Source organism: Lontra canadensis, unplaced genomic scaffold (assembly GCF_010015895.1).
Source record: "Lontra canadensis isolate GAN:19392208 unplaced genomic scaffold, GSC_riverotter_1.0 scaffold53, whole genome shotgun sequence".
In the NCBI taxonomy this organism is placed as follows: Eukaryota; Metazoa; Chordata; class Mammalia; order Carnivora; family Mustelidae; genus Lontra; species Lontra canadensis.
This window is the reverse complement of record NW_022631047.1, coordinates 13856781-13877640: the sequence shown is the minus strand read 5'-3', so window position 1 is coordinate 13877640 and position 20860 is coordinate 13856781. Positions and strand designations below refer to the sequence as shown.

The following is a 20860-nucleotide window of genomic DNA, read 5'->3' as shown; positions in this document are numbered from 1 at the left end:
TTTTCAGAGTAAATTTGAAAGTGCTAGGCTTATCTAGGATCAGGGGGAGGAAGTGGCCAAATACTTTGACTGAGGAATGTAGAGACAAAATACTGGTGGTGGAGTGGGGAACAGAATGGAGTGAGGAAGGAAAATGGGCCCAAGTTCAGAGGGGCCCTCACATGGTCTTCCTTTAACCACGGTTCATATGTGAGGGGAAGTGTGTACAGTGATAGGCCTTACTCCTTCCCCAGTTCCTGATCCCAGGGACCACACACATGATGGAAGTTTTCATGGAGGAATCTGGGCCTCCTAAGAAATTCTAATTTGTGGTTACCTAAGCTTAGCTCTTGGTTTGGAAATCGCTGGCTCTGAGAAAGACCTACCTAGTATGCCTTTTCTTCGCTACACTGTCAAAGGAGCTCTTGAGCCCTGAGTTATAGATGTGGCTACTGAGACATATTGAGATTAAATAAATTTCCCAGACCACAGAGTAATATATAGTACGGTTGTTAATATTGAGCTCAGACATGTAGCTCAGGGATTGTTGAGGGGGGAGAGGGTGCGTGCATACTCCCTATAGGGATATTTGAGTGTGTGTGTGTGTGTGTGTGTGTGTGGTAAGAAGGAGGTTGAAACATGCAAAGAAATCGTCTTTAAGGTGGAGGACGTTCAGAGCAGGGAAGTAAGGTGTTCATATTCCATTTATCTGATGGGGGAATATGGGTTAAGTCTCTATAGCCACATGTTTCTGCTTTGACCCATTGGTGCTTTATATTTAATATAATCCTGCAATGGAATTATTCTTAGTGCTTTGCCATCTGGAACTTCACTATTTCTTATGAGTAGCCACTATTCTTCTTCTCTGTTTAATGTCAAGTCTATGATCTAAAAGTTTGTGTCCCCTGCCAAATTCATAGGTTGAAATCCTAACCCCCAAAGGTGATGGTATTAGTAGATGGGGCCTTTGAAGGGTGATGAGTTCATGAGGATGGAGCCCTTCTGGATGCGATTAGTGCTCTTATAAAAGCACAACGCTTGGGGCACCTGGGTGACTCAGTGGGTTAAAGCCTCTGCCTTCAGCTTGGGTCGTGGTCTCAGGGTCCTGGGATTGGGCCCCGCGTTGGGCTCTCTGCTCGGTGGGGAGCCGACTTCTTCCTCTCTCTGCCTGTCTCTCTGCCTACTTGTGATCTCTGTCTGTCAAGTAAATAAATAAAATCTTAAAAAAAAAAAAAAAAAGCACAAACCTCCCAAGCCCCTTCTGCCATGTGAGGATACAAAGACAACTCTGTGGCCCAGAAGAAAGGCCCTAACTCAACCCCGCTGGCATCCTGATCTCAGACTTCCTGCCTCCACAACCATGAGCAATAAATTTCTTTTGTTCAGAAGCTACCCAGTCTGTGGTGTTTTCTTATAGCACCCCAAATAGATAAGATGCAGAAGGAGAAAAAGGCACTCATGTTATAAAATGGGAAATCATGCAATATAAGATTTTATATATATTATCATCGCAATTTATTAAAAACTTTTTTACTACTTTATGTTAGTACCAGAAGCAGTACACCGTAGTTGGAGAAAGCAAGGGCTTGCAATCAGAAGGACTAAGGTGTGAGTATGATTTCTACTACTGGCTGGCTATGTAAATTCAGTGAGCCTTATCTGCCAAATGGGGGGGGAGGGGGAAGAATTACCTTTATTTTAGGAAAGCTGAATTAAATTAGAACTAATTCAACTAAAACACCTGACACATGGAAAGCACTCAATAAATGATTTGATTACTATATTGAGGAGAAAGCCTAACGAGCCAGCTCTACGGTTGTATGACTGTGTAGTCACCCAGAGTGTAAAGCAAATTGCGTGCCTGGGATTTGGAAGGGCTCTGTGCCTTGCCTGAATGCTCAGCTGTTGCCACCTTAAAATTCATCATAACTTTTGAACAAGGGGAGCGACATTTTCATTTTACAGTGGGTCCTACAAATTATGAGGCTGGTTCGGGGAAAACACACACACACACATGCACATGCACAGGCATGTGCGCGCGTGCGCGCACACACACACACACACACACACACACACACAGGAGAGATTGAAAAGCAATAAAGCAAAATGTTAAGAGCATTAACCTGTGGGGGTCTTACAGGTTCTTTTTATTTCTTCCTTGATTCTTCTGTATACTCTACATTTTTCATAATGAACGCATACTACTTTAATCAGAAAAAAAGCAAATACATGTTCCTATAGAAAACTGTTCTCCCCATTTTGCAGATGAGTGAAACCGAGGTAACAGGTAGGAAGTGAGTCACCGAAGATCACAGAGCGGTCGATGTCACGTTATGACAAGGGCTCAGGAAACTGCACTTCCAGTTCTGAGCCCCACTGACATGGGTCTGAGTTACCCAATGTTTTTCTAACAAGAATCTCTTTGGGCATCTGACTGGATTTGGGGAGCCCAGAAGCAAGCACACTCTGCAGAGAGGGCCCCCTCTGAAGCCTGGGGTCACCCTCTCTGTGCTCATGGGCGCGGGCTGACTGCCATGGAGGTTCAGAAGGACAAGCCCCCAGCCCTGTTCTGGAAGGGCTTACAGACTAGCTATATAGGAAATAGCGGTATCGATACTGTTGTGCAGATTCTAAATGTAAGAGGCGTTGGGGGTGGGGGAAGGGGCAGGAACTGGTCTCAGCGGAGCAACAGAGAGCATTTAGCACAAAACCTTTTTTCAGTAGGGCTATTTGCTCACAAAGCAAACCTGAGGTGTGCTGGAGTTTTGCTCCTTTTGATTTCCTCTAGCTACTCTCTGTAGGGGTTTCCAAAGGTGAACCGTGTGAGGAAAAGAGGATCTAAATGTACAGGATAATTCAGTTGGTGCATTTCAAAGTTCACAGGATTAAAGATCTCTTTGACAGACTCCCACTGAAAAGGTATCCTCATGTCCCATTCACATTAGCTCAAGCGACAGCTCACGGGCAGCTGCCCCATTGAGCATTGATTTTTCCCTTCTGCACTTTCTCTTCCCCTTCTGTGTCTCCCAATCAGAGCCTTTTTGTTCTGTGGCCCACCTTGAGGCTTCTGTGAACATCCATGCATTTTATCCCTACTTTGTCTAACCCTTCCTCCTCCAAGAACCAAAGTTCGTATTTAAGTTCCTTTTAGCAGCACAGAAAATCTGCATAGCTGAATGCCTTTTACCGACCTCTAGAACTCACCTCTGGCAGAATTACGTAGGCCCAGACTAGAGGTTCTGGACTGAAATAAAGGAGTTCAAGAGAAAGACTCAGAAAGGCCATCCAGCCAGGCTTATAAGGATGATATTCATACGAAATTTAATATTAGCTCCATTTTTTAAAAGATTTTTATTTTTAAGTAATCTCTCCACCCAACGTGGGACTCAAACTCACAATTCCAAGATCATGAGTCGCATGCTGTACCAACCGAGCCAGCCACGTGCCCCAATATTAGCTCCATTTAATGAGTGCTTCTTACTCTGTGCCAGAAAGGAAATCTGCTTTACATCTGTGTTTTGATTTATTTTAATCCTCACAATGATCTTTATAAAATAGATTCTAAGGTCCCCATTTTTACCGGGGGAAGGGAGGCCAAGTGACTTGCTCAAAAGCACAGCTCGTCAAAAGCCACAGGACGAATCTTAGTGTACACTCTGGACTTGGAGAATCATGAATTTTAGGTTCCTGAATTATAAGAAATGTACCATTCTGGGCCCCCATGTTGATAGTGGGGGAAATTGCATGTGTAAGGGTGCAGGATATTTTGGAACTCTCTGTATTGTCTCCTCGATTTTGCTGTGAACGTGAAACTCCTCTATAAAATGGGTTCTATATTTTAAAACACACCCAGCTAGTAAATAGCAAGGCTGAGGGTAAAAACTAGGTCTGTCCCCTTGCGTTGATGATACGTTTCTGTCATCAACGACCTACTCAGCCCCACAGCAAGGGCAACAATAACAATAGTGTGTGTGTGTGTGTGTGTGTGTGTGTGTGTGTGTGTGTGTGTATGTGTGACAGCTATTGCACATCACACTGGTATATCTGTGTGTGGGGCAGGGGTTGGAAGCGGTGTGTTAAGTGGTGCCATGTGGAGAAAAAAGAAAGAAGAAATCTTGAATTGAGTCTTCACTCCATCACGTGGTAGCTGAGTGATCTAGTGCAAGTCCTTTGATTTTAGGGTCCTCAACTGTAAATTGCAGCCTGGTCATTGGGAGAGTTAAATAAAATTACATATGTACAGAGTTCCTTGAAGTCCTAAACCACCACTCCCATGATTGTCATGCACACACTCAAATACACTCATACTTAGGCTCACACACTCACCCTTGTACACACCCTTGTGATTCAAAGGGTAGCCAGGAAATTCAGTTTCTATTTCTCTCATTTTACCTTCACCACCAAGCTGCCTCTGTCATCGGTGAGAGGAAGTGCTGGGCCTGAGACCTCCATCTTGAAGGGCTGTTTCCGTCTCAGAGCTCTGATTTTCACACCACTCAGAATCCCACTATTGTGGCTCCAGGCCTCCCGCCCCTGCCCCTTCCCGCAGTCTTCAAAGCGGTGTGTGCTGTCCTGGGGGCCCATCCCCCATAGCACCTTCCAGCCGTCATCCTCCCCATGCCCCTAAGCCAAAATCCTTTTTGCTCTTTGGGAAATGGCATAACGGTGACTCTCAGATCTCACTGTAGAACACGGCTGTCTGCTGAAAAGACCATGTGGGCCAGCATCCCATCTGCTGCTGGGATAAGTGGCCATAATTTGGGCTGTGCTTTTTAAATCTTCCTTTCCTTTTATTTTTTTAATATGGCATTTCATGTGACTTATGATTGCTTAGCCCTAACAGACCCAAAGGCCTTGAGAGGCTTAGAAACTATGCCACCTGCCCAAGAATACCAGTGGTGCCCCAGAGGTCCCTTAAGGGATAACTTGAAAAACAGTGGGCGGGACAAAAGTGAATATGACTTCAGGATCTGAGCAGCTTCACTTTAACCTGTTTTTTTCTTTTCTTTTCTTTTCTTTTCTTTTTTAAGGGGTGGAAAGGGGCAGAGGGAGATGGGGAGAGAGAATCTTAGGCAGACTCCGTGCTTGATCACACAACCCTGAGATCATGACCTGAGCCGAAATCAAGAGCTGGATGCTTAACTGACTGAGCCACCCAGGAGCCTCTCACCCGCTTTATATTACCTTCTGCATAAGATTTCATTTTTAAAAATGAGAAAACGGTTCCCTTGCTTTAAAATATTGAAGACCAGGGGCGTCTCTCTCCTGTTACTGAGATCAGCCAGCAGCCTCCCTTACGCCACCAAAAGAGTGCCAGGCACCTTTCAACTTCATCACAGAGGTGAGAGGTGGCAAGTGTTCCATAGCAACAAGAAGAGGCTCCGTTCTTAATCATTCATCAAAGAGTGAGTCACAGTTAAAATCCCCCTACCCTGAATGCAAAAGCACGAAGGGAAATTTTACTCACCACAACCAAGAGCATCCCCGGGGCTTGTGGGGGCATTCCCACGAGAGCTGTGTGCCCTGGCTTCCTATTTATGTCAAATCAGGCTTTTGCTTGATGAACCTCTCTCAAGAGATGAGTGGCCAGAATGGGATTGTTAAATACGTGATGGCCAGAGCTAAGCAGTGTTTTAAATATACTGAATTTTAGCCTAGAGCTCCATTGTCCAATATGGTAGCTGTTAGCTATTTACATGTAAATCCATTAAAATGAAATGGAAGTTAAAAATCAGATCTTCAGCCACGCTACCACATTTCATGTGCTCCCTGCCTACATATGGTTGACGGCTACTTGGCTGAACAGAGAAGATGCAAATGTTCCTTAACACTTCAGTCACTGCAGAAAGTTCCAGTAGACAGGGCTAATGTCACCCAATCTAATTCTCAATTACCATTTGGCCAACCTGGGCCCCTCATCAATCCCTGAATGGGTAGCTCCCTCCAAGGTGCCCCAAAAGTTTCTCTTTCCATCCATCCTGGCCCTAGGGTTCCTGGAGCAGTGAGTCTGGAAGCTGGTGAATTAATGTATAAATGAGCATAAAGGAATTTGTGTGTGAAGTGTGCCTTTACTCTCACTTCTATATCTTGTTTGTTCTAGGTCTGCTCTGCCTGCTCTCACTAGCAGAGGTAACAGATAGAGATCATTTTTCCTAAAATTTTTCTAACTACATAGATATTCCATTAGTGATCCTTAACTTTTACATATCAAAATTCAGAACTGGATCTGGGATGTTCTACTGTCAGGCAGGAAGTGACTGATAGTGTTAATAGAGACACACATTAGAAACAGACTTTTAAGAGCTGAAGGCATCTTAGGACTCATCTTTTTTGACAGCTTCACTTTTCACAAAGGAGAATATAAATAGGACCCAGAGAAGTCAGGTGACTTGCCTAAGAACACACAGTAGCTCAGCACGCAGAGAGGAACCTACATCACCTGGTTTTCACCCTGGGGTTTTCCTCATTATTTACCATTGAGGGATCTTCTTCTCGCCAGTATCTTCCGTACCCAGGCACTCTTTGTTCCTCCTACCTAGAAAGACACCACTAGAGTCCCATCGTAGGCCGTGAATTCCATGACCGCTTTCTGAGTTGCTGTGAGTGTTTATACCTCTATCAATTTAAGGGTATTCTAAAAAATATCCTCCCCAAGAGGCAGTTTCCCTAAAAATGCCCCCTGGGCTTCACACTGAAAAAGCCACCCTCCCAGTGAAGAAAAACAAAAACCTTTCCTATCTAGATTGGATAACCTACAAGTAGGGAGAGTTCCCGTATCACAGCCAAATGTCAGAGCACACTTCACAAAGGTTAACTTTCCACGCCTGCGTCTCACAAGGGCATGTACTTTGTCATTTTATATCCCCATGGCTAGTGTTCAACATATTATCCTCACAGTAGTGGCTCAGCTGTGACCTCTCAAGTGGAAATCAGGTTTAAAAGACACGGTCTGGAAGACTAGACATGGCTGTGATAATTAGACCTCCAGATTCTCTTTCCATTTATATTCTAGAACAGAAGTCAGCAGACTATGACCTGTAGGGCCAAATCTGGCCCACTATCTGTTTTTGTAGATAAAGTTTTATTGGAACACAGCCATACTCATTTGTTTATATACTGTCTATGGCTGCTTTCGTGCTACAATAGCAGAGCTGAGTAGTTGCAACAGAAACCATTTGGCCTCCAAGGCTAAAAAATATTTGCTCTCTGGCCCTTATACAGAAAAAGTTTGCTGACCCCTGGTCCAGAGTCACAGTAGATAAACCACTTTCCAAATCCAAATTTACTTCCAATGATGCTTATGAGGTTAGGAAAGGTACAAATCTGGAAAGGTATCACCAAACCACAACCAACCTATTTCCTTTTGAAATCAATAGCAAATTGGGGGGTGGGAAAGGAATATGTTCAGATGCTTTTCTGTTTGGCATTTTCTTGTTCTGATTTCTTCTCTATTTAGCCAGATGCACCCATATTATCTAAAGAATGATTGGGATCGTCACAACAGGAATGTTGATATTTTGCGTCTGACACCCAAAATGAGATTTTTCCAGCAAGATGGTATTTTGGTTGTGTTTTGTCAAGAATGAGAATTTTGTCAGGTTTTGCTGAGAATGGGGATTTTCTAAATTTCTTTATTTCCTCTTAGGATTATTTTAATAGAGCTCCATATAAGGCATGTCCCAACCAAACAGGAAGAGAAAGAAGACAAAATCCGCCTTTTCTGATTCTAGATTATGGGAATCATGGGAAGAACTAAAGTAGAGAAAGAGAAAGCAGGTATTCAGACATGTGTCTCCATCTCTCTGCTCTGAGCCAAAATCATGGTTAAGAGCATAGTCTCTGAATCCTAATTGCCTGGGTTCGAATCTCTGTTCAACCTCAGGCAACTTCACCTCTTCATGCTTCTGTTTCCTCATCTGTAAAACAAGTGTAGTAATATTAGCTACCTTGCAGAATTGTTATGGGAACTAAGTAAGTTAGTTAACTAAGTGTGTTAAAGCGCTTAGAATAGCACTTATCCCCTGGTGTAGTTTTGGGGGATGGGAGAGATGCTTCTTACCTATAGATCTTTGGAGGAATGCTGAGAAGAGAGTTGGCTCCATCTGTCACTCCTGCTTTGGAGTCCAGAAAGAGATTACCTTAAAGGCTGCCCTTGCACTAGCTGGAGCCGCCACATCAAAACAAATTCTCTACCAGAAAGGGGCTGAGCTTACCTCTCCCCAGGGTCTGTCCGTATCTCTCAGTTCCCATGTAGCCAAGTGTCTGGTGGGAGAGTTTAGAAGGGATCGTCTTAGAGGGGGCGGGCCACTGAGCTGGTACCGCTGGGACAGGAGCACATGTGAGCCATAGCAGGTCTCCGGATGACCACATCACCACAAGAGCTGAGACAGGGCAAAGTCAACAAGGGAGCCCACGGGGTCTGGAAGAGCAGAGAGAGAATGGACCATGAGTTATCGGACCACAGACAGCAGCAGGAGGCCCAGGAACAGACCCAGGACCAGGCTCCATCTCTCCCCAGCAGTCCCCAACTCAGGGGGCAGCCCAGAGCCCACCCAGCAGCTCCAGAGCAGAAATTAGCAGAGGCTCCAAGGTACCTCGAAGAGCCATTGCCCCTCCACCTCCAAGTATATAAAATCATACCCCTTCCCCTGTGCACCCTAGATGCCATCTTTGGGGGAGAGGATTGGAAATTGGAAAGGTGACGCATTCTCTCTAAACTGGACTGTTTACTGTTTAAATTAAATCCAACTGCGTTTATTAGACTAGACTGAAATGTGATCCTCATCCCGTTGACCGACCCTCCCACTCACCACATGTCTAGCGTGGTGGGGACATTACATCATTTAATAGAAACAAACAAATGCCCCCCCCCACCCACACACACACACCCTGGGCAGCACATTTAAGTGTGGTGAGAGTAAATTTGTGACTGTTACTCTCCTCGTTTCCTTAAACTCTGAATTGGATGATTCCCATTTAACATTGTCCCCATCCTGTGTGCTCGCAGACATACCCACGCCCACACGTCCACAAGCTAGTGTCTAAAACTAGGTTCAGGGACCAGCCAGAAGAGTTTTAGGTTCTAAGGTAAAAAAGAGAAAGAAAAGTTTTCCCAAAAAAAGACTCACTCCCGGTAGCTTTATTTTAAAAAGTAAAGAAAAATGCAACCACTTGCCTAAACAGAATTTGAAGGTATAACTTTTTCCTGCTCTCTTCCTGCCCGATGAAGGGAGAAAATGAGGACGTCAAATAACCTGTCAAAAAAGTTCATTGCTTACTCACTTTGTAGCACAAGGCTTATGTTTCGGAGCCTAATAAGTAAACTACAATCTTTTCTTTTTAACTTCTAGGGACAAGGGGACCAAGAGGAAGAGGTCACTAAGCCTCAATCTTGAGAATATGCTGGAGTCCACCCAACCCTGTGGACTGGGGACCTTACTCAGTTCCGCCAATGCGAAGTCAGACTGCGTCCTCAGGCTGTTTTTCAATTTCCTTGATAAATCCACAGGGTTTCTATGCCAGTAAGTACAGCTACTAACTCAAAGCAGGCTGAGTGAACTCCGTCAGCCCCTCTGGGGCTGGGGGGCATTGGCGCCACTCAAGAAAATGATGCTGTCACTACCAACTCAAAAGGCTACCTATCAGTGTGCCCCCGCCAGCCCCTGGAGTGCACACGCATGTGCGCGCACACACACACGCCAAGGGTATGCATGTGTACACTTCCTGCAGGGGCTGAGGTCAGGACAGGCAGCCCACAGCACACGGATGAATAGCAGGTCTGTCTTGCCAGCTGTGTGCTCTCTCCCACCCAAAGAAAGCAGGAGAGACTCAGACAGCAGAGCTTGGAGTAGCCCACGCAGTCGGCTAGCAGCAGCAGTGCGTGTGAAGGCCGGCGCTTGAGGGCAGCAAGATGGAATCAGAAAGAGAAATAATCGACCTCCAAGTAAGTTCTCTCTGGGAGAGAGCATGAGAGGGTGGAGATGGGGAGCAGAGGGAACATTGAGGGAAGGGAGGATTGATATCTTGGTCATTTGATATTCTCTCCCTCACCTCCCCCTCTCTTTCTTACTCACCCCCTTCTTCAAATGTCCTCTAAGCTTTGTCTCTTTACTCTCTTTCCATTTCCCTGTCTGGTTCTTTGCTTGTTTTGAAATATGCGAGAACGGGATTGTTTAAATCCCTCTTGGCCTCTGCTTCCTCTTGTCAGTCAAAGAGCTAATTAGATGCATGTTACCAGAAGATGATTTCAAGTTCGGCATAGCTCTTCCCTCCAAACCCCAGGACAGTAGAGACTTATTTGAGAGCTGCCGGGTGGTTCTCTAGAGACAAGGAGAGATAGGAGTTTCAGAGTTAAGAAGAGAGGCAGCTGGCCAATTTTGCATTTTACAGGTTGGAAAAAGCTAGAACCACTCCTCAGCTCTCTCCACAAAGCTCTCCTGTGTAGGGCAGAGTGTCTCATTTGACCGGGGGTGGGGGGAAAAGAGGAAGTCAGTGTAATGCGTTAGGAGGAGGCAGAGATGTATGTCCTTGGCTACCTGGGACAGGCTTGGAGGGCATCCGAGGTTACAATCTATCATTGTAGGGGAAAGTGTTGGGTTGTTCTGGTGAGAGGAGAGCCAGGTCCCTGGAACCAGCATTCCCTGTCTGTCTAGTGGATGAAGTCACCCCTTCTGTAGGGATCACAGAGTTTGTATGGCAAAGTTTCATAGAGTTGGACGGTTACGGAGTGGAGATGGACTTCTGAGACCAAGGATTTTTGATCATGGCATCTGTCCTTCAGGCAAAAGCTTCAACAACACCCTGGTGTGTGTTTCAGATGAAAAAGGAGTGTGTGGGGCGTCTGGGTGGCTCAGTCGGTTAGGTGTCTGCCTTCGGCTTGGGTCATGATTTCAGGGTCCTGGGATTGAGCCCCACATCTGGGCTCAGTGGGAAGCCTGCTTCTCCCTCTCCCACTTTCCCTGCTTGTGTTCCCTCTCTCTCTCTCTGTGTCAAATAAACAAAATCTTGGGAAAAAAAGAAAAGAAGAAATGAAAAGAAAGAAAATAGAAAAGGAGTGTGTGTTGGGCAGGGTTTTGCGGGCCTGGCATTAGTCGAACCTCCACCCCCAGCCCCCTCATCCCTGATACACGGCCAGGGAAATCCTAGGATCCCCAGAAGTCCTGTGTCAAAGCTATTGGTCCAGTACAACCACAACACAGGGCCATTTTCCTTGATGGTCACACAGCCCCAAATGTGGTCCCGACTCAGGGTTTGCTGGCCCTTCTGTCTTTCTCCTTCTAGTACATTCAGATCTCAGCTCAGATGTTTCTGCCTCAGGGAGACCTTCCCTTCACTCTCTGCAGAGGAACCCTCTTTCCAATTTGTCTTTATCATTTGTTCCATTTGTTCCATTTCTTCCATAGCACCGCTCACTATTTGAAGTTACAGTGTTTGATTACTTATCCAATCTAAGCAATCTCAGAACAGAAATGCCATTAAAAGAGGATCTCCTCTGGTTTTTTTCCATTGCTGTAGCCCTAGTGCCCAGGGCTATGCCTGGTACACAGTAGTTGCTCAGAAAATACGTGTATGTGGTTGACTTAAGGAAACCATGAGTTAGAGGGGATGAATAAGAGGCAGAAGGTGACTCAGACCCTGACAGAGTCAGGCCTCAACCCAGGTCTTCTGATGCTAGGGTGTATTTTGTTTTTAAGATTTTATTTATTTATTTATTTGAGACCAAAAGAGAAAGCAGCGTGAGGGGTTGAGGGAGAGGGAGAAGCAGACTCCCCACTGAGCAGGGAGCCTGATGCTAGGCTCACTTTACAATCCCAAGATCATGACCTGAGCCAAAGTCAGACACTGAACCACCCAGGCACCCCCCTCAATGTATTTTCTTTTTACTTCCTCTAGTTCTTGTCTCCGTTGGATCCTTAATAGCTAAAGAAGCGGTATTGTTCATTTTCAGTCTCTGAAGAACAATTGTTTTTATGCACTGATGAATTAAACAATCCCGAGTTATGGGCTAAGGACTCTACATTTAAAAGAATGGTTCATAAAGAAGGAGGTAGGTGGAACTAAGGAGGAGAACATTACTGGCCAGGCCTTGATAAATGTCTTCATTTCTATCAGGTAACTAAAGTGTTAGGGTGCCCTTCTCTTCTTTAATAGAGTTATTCTCTCTTCTCCAATTATACTCTTTTATTCTGGTATCTTGTTCACACCTGCCTTTGGTCATTTAGTTTTTTGGTTGGCCAAAAGATCATCCATGAATTTCTGCATCTTCCTGTCCAGCTCTCTGGATCTGATTAGGTCTTGGACCCTTCTCGGGAACAGTCATTGCGGTTCTGGGAAGAAGGCAAGTTTGGATTAAGGAGAGGCAGAAACACCTGTTCCCTAGTAGTATGATTTTACCCTCTCCTCACGTGGCAGCTACATAGGAAATCCAGAGGAAAGACATATATAAAGTCCCTAGAATATTATATACATAGTAAATATTAGTTCCTCTGTTTTTGAGGTTTTCCAGGGATGGTAAAGATACATGGACTGTAGCTAAGCCATTTCATCTACTAACCGATATTTACTAATCAATGACCCTCTATTTCCCTCTGTGCTTGCTAGGTCTGGAAAAGTGTTCTTATTTTATGAGGTCATTACGGTGGGATGAATTCTACATGAGCTAAATAGTATTACTATGGCTTAAAGCCCCAAGACTAATTCTTAAACTTGCAAATGTATTATTTGCCCCAAGAAAGACAGCTAGAAAGTATGTGAATGATTTACTATTTTCCACTCTTAACACCTCTGGTTCAAATAATGATGGCAGTGTATTTAAATTGGAGCAACTCTCTTTACCATATAAATATCCCTTATAATCCTGATCTTGAACACATCATTTATATTAAGTATATAGATTGATTCCTATTCCTCACTATCTCATTACCAAACCAAACCAAACCAAAGGGAGAACAAATATTTATTGAGCTTCAGCACTGTAAGAAGCGCCAAATAAACCATGGTGCCTAACCTTAGAAAGCTTATAATTAAGTGGAAGAAATATACACAACTATAATATAGAGAAACTGTTCAAATAAAACAGTATTTCCCCAAAATGGGGTATAATACCACCAATGGGTAGTAAAGGGACTACCACTGGCTTATCATTTTTTATTGGAATGGCCATCTTTATAGTTATAGTGGGTGTTACAAAAAAGGGAACGGATCCATCAAACTTATGATTTCAAAATTTTTATTGCTAAGATGAAGCTAAATATTTTGGAGGAGATGTTTCCAAATGGAAATTCCAGAAAACAGTTTGATGGTGTATATCAAGACACTTAAAGATGACCCAGAATGGGGTGCCTGGCTGGCTCAGTCGGTAGAGCATGTGACTCTTGATCTTGGGATTATGAGTTCGAGCCCCGAGTCGGGTGTAGAGATTACTTTAAAAAATGAAATCTTTAAAAAAGAAAAATGACCCAGTAATTCCACTTCTAGAATGGGCCTAATAGTCAGACATGTGTTCAGATATGTAAGGATGTTCACTGAAATATTGTTTATAATAAAAAGGAGTATCCAACAATGAGGGGATGATTAAATACATTTTGGTACATCTGTAAGTTGATATCATAAAACAATTTTTTCCAGTGTTTGGGAATTATATTTAAAAGAGTACCAAAATGCTAATCATATGTAAATCAAAAAAGTAGGTTACAGAAGTATATAAACATTTTATCCCAATTCCTTTAAAAATCATATAGAGTAAATATGTGCAGGAAAACTATTCACAAGAAATACAACAAAATGTTAATACTGGTTATTTTGGGGTTATGAATGACTTACTTTCTACTTTTACTTTACTTTTATTTTTACTTTTTATTTCCTTTGCACATTTTCACTAATGCATATATTTAGAATAGGAAAAAAACCCTGTAGTTTAAAAAAGAAAATTAGAGAAGCAGATGTGCCTATATGCAAAAGAGTAAATCCGTGAATATGAGCAGATATATACACACATATATATTTATTCCCGACTCTGATTACCATAGAAAATAAACAGCTGACTAGTCTTCTATGTAAGTAGGCATCTCCTTGTATGTAAGTGGCCATCCCTCATTTTAAAAGTTTTATATAGTATCTCCACTCTTGTGTTTTATGTCTCAGTATGCTTCAAGAACAGACTTTAGGAATCTGAAATCCCAGGACAAACCTGCAGATCACTGAGTTTCTACACAGTCCCTTCAGAGGGACACAAAGAGAAGGGGGTGAAGTGGTTGTATCCTGATTTAATTAGATCTTATACCTAACAACTGCAGTAACTTGTCCTTCGATCATTTAAAGAAAAATACAAAATCATTTGTCTTAAGTAGAGAGACAGATACAAAGATGATAGCCAACTAGCTAGACAGATGACAGAAGGATTTGGGATGACTTCTTGGAAGAGGTAGTCATTGCTTAGACTTGGAAGGATGAGTAGGACTTTGACCAGTAGAAGATATTCCAGTGGTGAGAACAGTGACAACAAAGCCTGGAAGCAGAGCATCATAGGGTATATTGGGGGAAGGATGAGTAGTCCCATTTGTCTAGGCTCTAAGGTAGATGGAGGAAAAACAGTGGAATTATTATTATAAAGGTAGGTTGGAACCAGATCATGATGGACAGTGAAGGCCAAGTTACTCTCCTCGAGGATGAGCTGACCAGTGACTGGTGTTCTTTGCTCTGCAGAAGCACTCGAGCTTGCAGGTGGAGGTCCTAGAAAGGGGTGGGCAAGGAAAAGGAATGAGGCTATGCCTCCCAAGACCTAAGGTCCCTCCCAGAATTGAGCTTTTTTCTACACGGGACTCAGAGGGGCCATTAGTCTGGTAGACCAAAAGTCTTATTTTATTGGAGAGAAAACAGTCCAGAGTTGTGATGTTTAACTAGGTCTTAGAATCCTCACATAATATCTGCCCAAAGTCAGCCATGACACTGGGAAGAGTATCCAGTGGACAAAAAAATGCTCAATATATATTATATTTGTTGACTAATTCATAATTCAATTTGCCATGCACAATGAGAGGCTCTGCTAAATACATGATGAAATCTAATCCTCCTAACCATCCAGTGGTCTTTACTCCACCTTTACTGGAAGAGGAAATGAAGCTCAGAAAGGTCAAGTACAAGATCTCAGAGCAAGAAAGTGGCAGGGCAAGAGATCAAACCTGGTTTTTCCATTTGCTATACTCTAGCTCAGTGGTTTTCTTTTCTTTTTTGTTTTAATTTTTGAATCTTTATTTTTTTTAATTCAATTAGACGACAGATAGTATATCATTACTTTCAGATGTAGTGTTCAGTAATTCATAAGTTACGTAAAATGTCCAGCGCTCATCCCATGCTATCCTTAACACCCATCACCCTCCCTGGTTTTCATATGTTGCTGGAGCAGCAGTATACCATCACTTGGGAACTGGTTAGAAATGCAAATTCTCAGTTCCTCCTCCAGACCTACTAGATCAGAAACCCTGGGGACGGGGGCGCAGCAATCTGTATTTTAACCAGTCTCTTGGAATTCTGATGCCCTCTGAAGTTTCAGAACGCTGCCCAGATACATTGCTGATTGCTGTGGGGGGCTGCGATGGAGGCTCCAAGCCTGGGCCCCTTCCTCCCAGGCAATCGTAGATAAGCCAGGGAGTAGTGCTTGCGCTTGCGCAGGGCCTACGGCAAGGCAGGGACTGGGATCAGGGAGGGTTGCTGGCAAAGCAAGAGGCTCAGGCTGGATGGGATGCCAGGCGAGAGGAGCTACCTGTCACTATCTGAGAGCACAAAGGATCTAAGTCTCTTGTTTAATATGGGGGCACTGCCACCCTGTCATGGCTATGACTTGCCTGCCACATACCTGTGGGGATTTCTACCCACTCTGATGAGAGGTGGTGTAGGCTGGCTCCAGCCTAGGGAAGAGTGTGTAGATCAGCCTCGGGAGAGGAAGCATAAGGAAGGGCCCAGGTGAAGATGATGTCCTCACCTGGCCCTGCCTCACATGGAGGGAGAAGAGCAGCTGTGGGCAAGGATGGAACTTTCCCCCAAGGCACAGACACCTGGGGTGGAGGTGGGGAAGTACTCCCTTCCTGCAGGGGTGGAACAGAGAGAGCTCCGGAATACAGGGCCTTGAGGATGGGAGGAAGCAGGGCAGGGGGCAGCGGCCAGGTGGGAGCAAGTTGCATCCTGCAATCCGGAGCGTCTGGGCACAAAGGCTCATCCAATTCCTAAAGCGGTGAGCCTCAGAGTTGGCAGTCCACCAGGCTCTGAGCCGAGGGACCGGAAAACCCTGGGCCTCTGCAGAGGTGAACTCTGTTTCCAAAGCCCCATTCAGGGAACTGGACTGTTTAGCCCCAGGTGCAAGAATCTGGCCTTGGTCTTTGCGTGTGTGAGCCAACCCGGTCTCCCAGGCACCGAGGCTAGGGACTCTTCTGCCTGGATACCCATTTTCAGCACTCATCTGTAGACAGCTGGGCTGGTGTCACTGGTGCGACCACGACCTCCTCTCCCACCGTGCTTCGGAGGCAGTTTCCTAGAAATGTGACCGCCCCTAGAAAGTGACAGCCAGGCGTTAGGATTCAAACAGGGCTCTTCCCGAGGGAGAGCAGGGCAGGGCGGGGCTGGCAGTGCGGGACCTTCAGCGCCTCGCCCTGCCCTGTCTCTGTCTCCCGGTTTTCACCGCCGTCTCTGTCATTTAGCACTCATCGAGTGCCTTGTGGCGTGCTGCCTTCGATGGGGTTTGGGTTGGGAGTGGGGAAGCTCCTCTCCTGCAAGGCCCGGGATTTGTTCTGGTTGCCACAGCAGAATCTCTGGGAACCAGATCCCTGGCTGCTCCCAGCAACCGCTGCAAAGCCAGTGCCCTCCCAGCCCCATGGAACCTCCAAGCTGCAAGTCTCCGTGCTTTCAGCGCCTCAGGGAGCAGGAATAGGACAGGAGCTCCAAATCCTCTGTCCAAGCGGAGATCTCTCCTCTCCATATAAATGGAAAACATAGACTGGTGGTTGTGGGAGGACCTGAAGAGGAGGCAGGGTGGGACAGAAGGGAACGAAGGAAGACCCCAGCCTCGGTTCCTGCCTAAAGAAAACCCAACCAGGTCTCAGAATAATGGCATGTATGTGGTAACAGCTGCTTGGATTCCAGGAGGAATTTATTATGCCCAATAAGGGGTCTGAGGCTCAGAGAAGTTAAATCACTTATACAAAGTCACACAGCTAGCAAGGAGATGCAGTTTCCAGTTCCTGCTCACTGCGGTTTCTAGTGGCATCCCGGACCCCAAGAGTTCAGTATGCCCTGTGGGGTCCCCATAGTAGTGGCCAGCAGGGAACTGCCACTGAGACTGTGAGATGGAGAGACAGAGAGAAGCAGAGAGACAGAGATACAGAGAGGAGGCCTGTTATTTTGTTTTCCATTCTCCACGTGATGTGCAGTACTTTTCCTCCTTCCCATTAGAAGTCAGCCTCCTCCCCTACCATCCTGATGTGACCTACTTATCTACTCCCTTTAAAGGGAGGTACTCTGGAAAGCATCCCAGTCTAGGGCGGTTCTGTCTGCTTCTCAAAGAGACGAGCTGTCTCTTTAATAAGGGAAATCCAGAAGCTGTAAAATTGGGGGTGGGGGCAAGGTAGTGGGGAGGTTAGGGAAGGTTGGGGAGGAAGGGCAATGGTGGAACCGAGGAGAGCACGAAGTGGTGTGGCGTTGGCCATCAAGACGAATTCGTGCCGTGACTAAGGGAAACAGGTTCTGGACCAGTCAAAGACTGGGATAAGACAGCAGATGCTGACGGCTGGAGAGAGTACACATGCAGAAGTAAAAATAAAACAAAATTCCAGCTCTTGCAGGTCTCCAACTTTCTGCCCCAAGTTCATTGAGCTATCTAATCTCCGAGCCCGTTTCCTTATCTGCAAAGTGGGAATAATAATTTCTACCGCAGAAAATGGATGAAAAGATGAAATTAGTGACCCCAGCCTCAGTTCCCGCCTAAAGAAAACTTAACCAGGTCTCAGAATAATGGCACGCATGTGGTAACAGCTGCTTGGATTCCAGGAGGTATGTATTATGCCCAATAAGGGGTCTGAGGCTCAGAGAAGTTAAATCACTTATACAAAGTCACACAGCTAGCAAGGAGCAGAGCGGAAGTTCACACTCGTGGCTGTCTGATTCAAGGGTGGACTCTTAAACACACCTCCCCTAGACTGTAGTGCCCAGCCTTAATGAGAAAGGATTTGGCAAAACTCTTGTCCCCAGATCTTAAGCAAATCTGGAATGCTGAGTCAGATAGGGGCTGGAGGAATCAAACAATAATTGGGTTGTATAAAGCTATCATTTTCCGCTAATCTTGGCACCGAGGAGAGATTGTCTTGCAGTCTGAAAGTCTATAAACGCCTGTCTCCTGCCACTGGCCCCCCAGTCTGGCCTCCCTCCAATCCATTCTCTTCACTGTAGCCACAGAGAACATTTTCCTGCTTCTATCAGTGGTTCCCAGCTGCCCTCAGGATTACATCCAAACTCAGTGTGGCTGGGGCCTATCTTGTCCTTAGTAGGCCCTAGGCTTGGGAGGCCCTGCTCCATTTTTTATCAGACGTATTAAAAATATACCCCTATTGTTCACTAAATATGAATTTTTAATATAAAGATTTTGAAAGGATTTTTAATGATTTGAATGTTGAAATGACTCACTTAAATGTTTGTTTTTTGCGTACAGGTGCCAAGACATTTTTTTTCAGAGCTCAAATATTTGGGGTGTTTGGAAAGCTCATGATTACTATACACATGGTGCCTAATAGGTGAAGCAGTCCTTTGCTGTAGCCCCTGGCCCCTTTCCCTGCATGCCAGGCTTCTGTAAATACTGTTTCCTTGGCTTAGGATTGTCTTTCTTCTTCCACAACTGTACCTGCTCATACCACTCCCCCTTTCCTCATTGCCTTGCAGTTTATTTATTTGACATCAGTTCATACGGGTTTAACCTCTCAGCTGCCTTGTGTATAAAATAGTAATAGTGATACCTACTTCATAATGCCTTTAAGAGGATAAAATCAATTAACACACAAAGGCTTGCTATACAAAGCATGATTCATGCAATCACAGGGGAGTTGGTTACCAATCACAGAATCTCAGCACCATTCCCCCCCCCCCCGCCCACCGCGATGTACTAATCAGAATCCTCCAGGTAACAAGATCCCCAGGTAACTGGAATGCATATTTAAGTTTGGGTAGCACCGGACTACAGCACTCAGAACAATGCCAGCTACAACAATGCCAGCTTCGTAATAAACAATACATGCTAGCCATTGTTATTATTATTATTGTTGAGCTTCTTAAAGGTCAGTTTTTTATAGTTGTCTCCAGTTTCCCTTTCCACCCTACTTCTAACCTCCAAACTCTACTTCAGTGCTCTTCAAGCGGAGCCCCCGCTCCAGCCTTATGTCGTGGGAGCTGGACCATGCCTGGCATTTCAGCCAAATGCTGAGGTTTTAGTCAAGATCTCTTTCCTACACTCAGGTGGTTTCCCTCCATCTACAGAGGGAGATAGCTAAGGAAATTGCAACAGGCTGTGTCATAAGGACTACCAAAAAAGGCATAGAGGAGTGCTGGCAGGGGCAGCTGACCTAGGCTTGTTGGGGGCGGAGCAAGGAAGGTGCTCTCCACTCTAAGACCTGAAAGGGGAGTTGGCTGGTGGTCTCTTCAGTGGACTGGCTGCTCCTACAATGTAAAAAGGGCCTGGAAAGGCCCATAACTTGAAGGAATATCTACAGCCCTTGCTGTTTGCTCCCCCAAGCAAACAAGGGAACCCATGGGGGTTTGAGTCTAGACACTACTTGGCGCCCTGGTATGAAGCCCAGTCACTTAGAAAAAACTATGGCTTCCAGTTGCAAACTTAACCTTCAGTAGTTGTACAATTCTTTCTCTCTCAGAAACTTGGTTTTCCCCGTTCCAGAACTAGGATAATGGTACCCCCTCTACAGGGCTGGGGAAGATTGTGAGGATTAGGAGAGAGAACAAAAGTCAAGTTGCAGGCACACAGTAGGGGCGGGATCAAGTGTCCCTTCTCTGTGATCTGAGCGGCGGCCCAGAAGATTTACTCAGGCTCGAGCTTCTGAAACCGTAAACACCTCTGAGTACTTGCAAATACCACCCTTCCCTCCGCTCCTCCCGCCGGGGCCCGAGACTGAGGTCCGCTGCAGGCGGGAGTGTTCAGTCTCCGTTCAGTCTCCCAGCAGCTGGAGGGGACAGGGTCAGTTAGGGTCGCAGGTGGGCTGGTTTGGGAGGGAAGAAAAGGCGCTGTGTTTGGGGGCAGCCCTCGGTGGAAGCTCGGAAAGCTCCAGAACAGAGCCGGCACAGTGTGGTCACCGCGAGCCTCGGGCAGCCCGCCTGCCCTTAAGAGGTGCGCCCACTGGCAGAGGCTGCCCAGGGAATGTGACTATTCCTTTCATAAAGAGACCCGCGTCCGTGAAGGGACCCCGGGAGAGCGCCGTTCCCCAACCCAGACTGGCAGCGGCGGGGTGTGCGGGGGAGGGAGCCGAAGAAGCCGCGCGGCCAGGTGTCCGCTGTTTGGCTGCGGGGGAGGCTCGCGCCGCGCGGACCCCTCACACCCCTAGCTTCGGGCGTGCAGCTTGCAGGGCCGCAGGGTCGAAAGGGCGGGGCCGAGGGGCCGAGGGGCGGGGCGGGGCGGGCTCGCGACCGCGACCGCAGGTCAGCTGACTCTCACAGCGCCGGCGGAGAAGGGGGAAGCCGGGCGTAAGGCTTGCTTCCCGCTCAGGTCCCGGGGCCTGCTGGGGTGGGGGTTGGCCTTGAGCTTTTGTTACGTGGCTGTCCCTCTTCCTTCCCCCGCAGGAGGCCGAGGGCCGACCTCACCTTCTGCTGAAGCAAAACAGCCCCTTGCCCACCCCGG

At 46.0% G+C, this 20860-nt stretch overlaps 1 protein-coding gene across 1 annotated transcript in view; it reads left to right on the top strand.

Moving 5' to 3' along the window:
- Nucleotides 1–9746: 9746 nt before the first annotated feature.
- The window catches only part of NINJ2 (ninjurin 2), a 77508-nt gene continuing 66394 nt past the window's right edge, over nucleotides 9747–20860 (top strand). Inside the window, exon 1 of the mRNA XM_032874924.1 lies at nucleotides 9747–9922. Coding sequence (XP_032730815.1) covers nucleotides 9890–9922 — 33 coding nt within the window. The 5' untranslated portion in view covers nucleotides 9747–9889. The remainder of the gene's footprint in view (nucleotides 9923–20860) is intronic.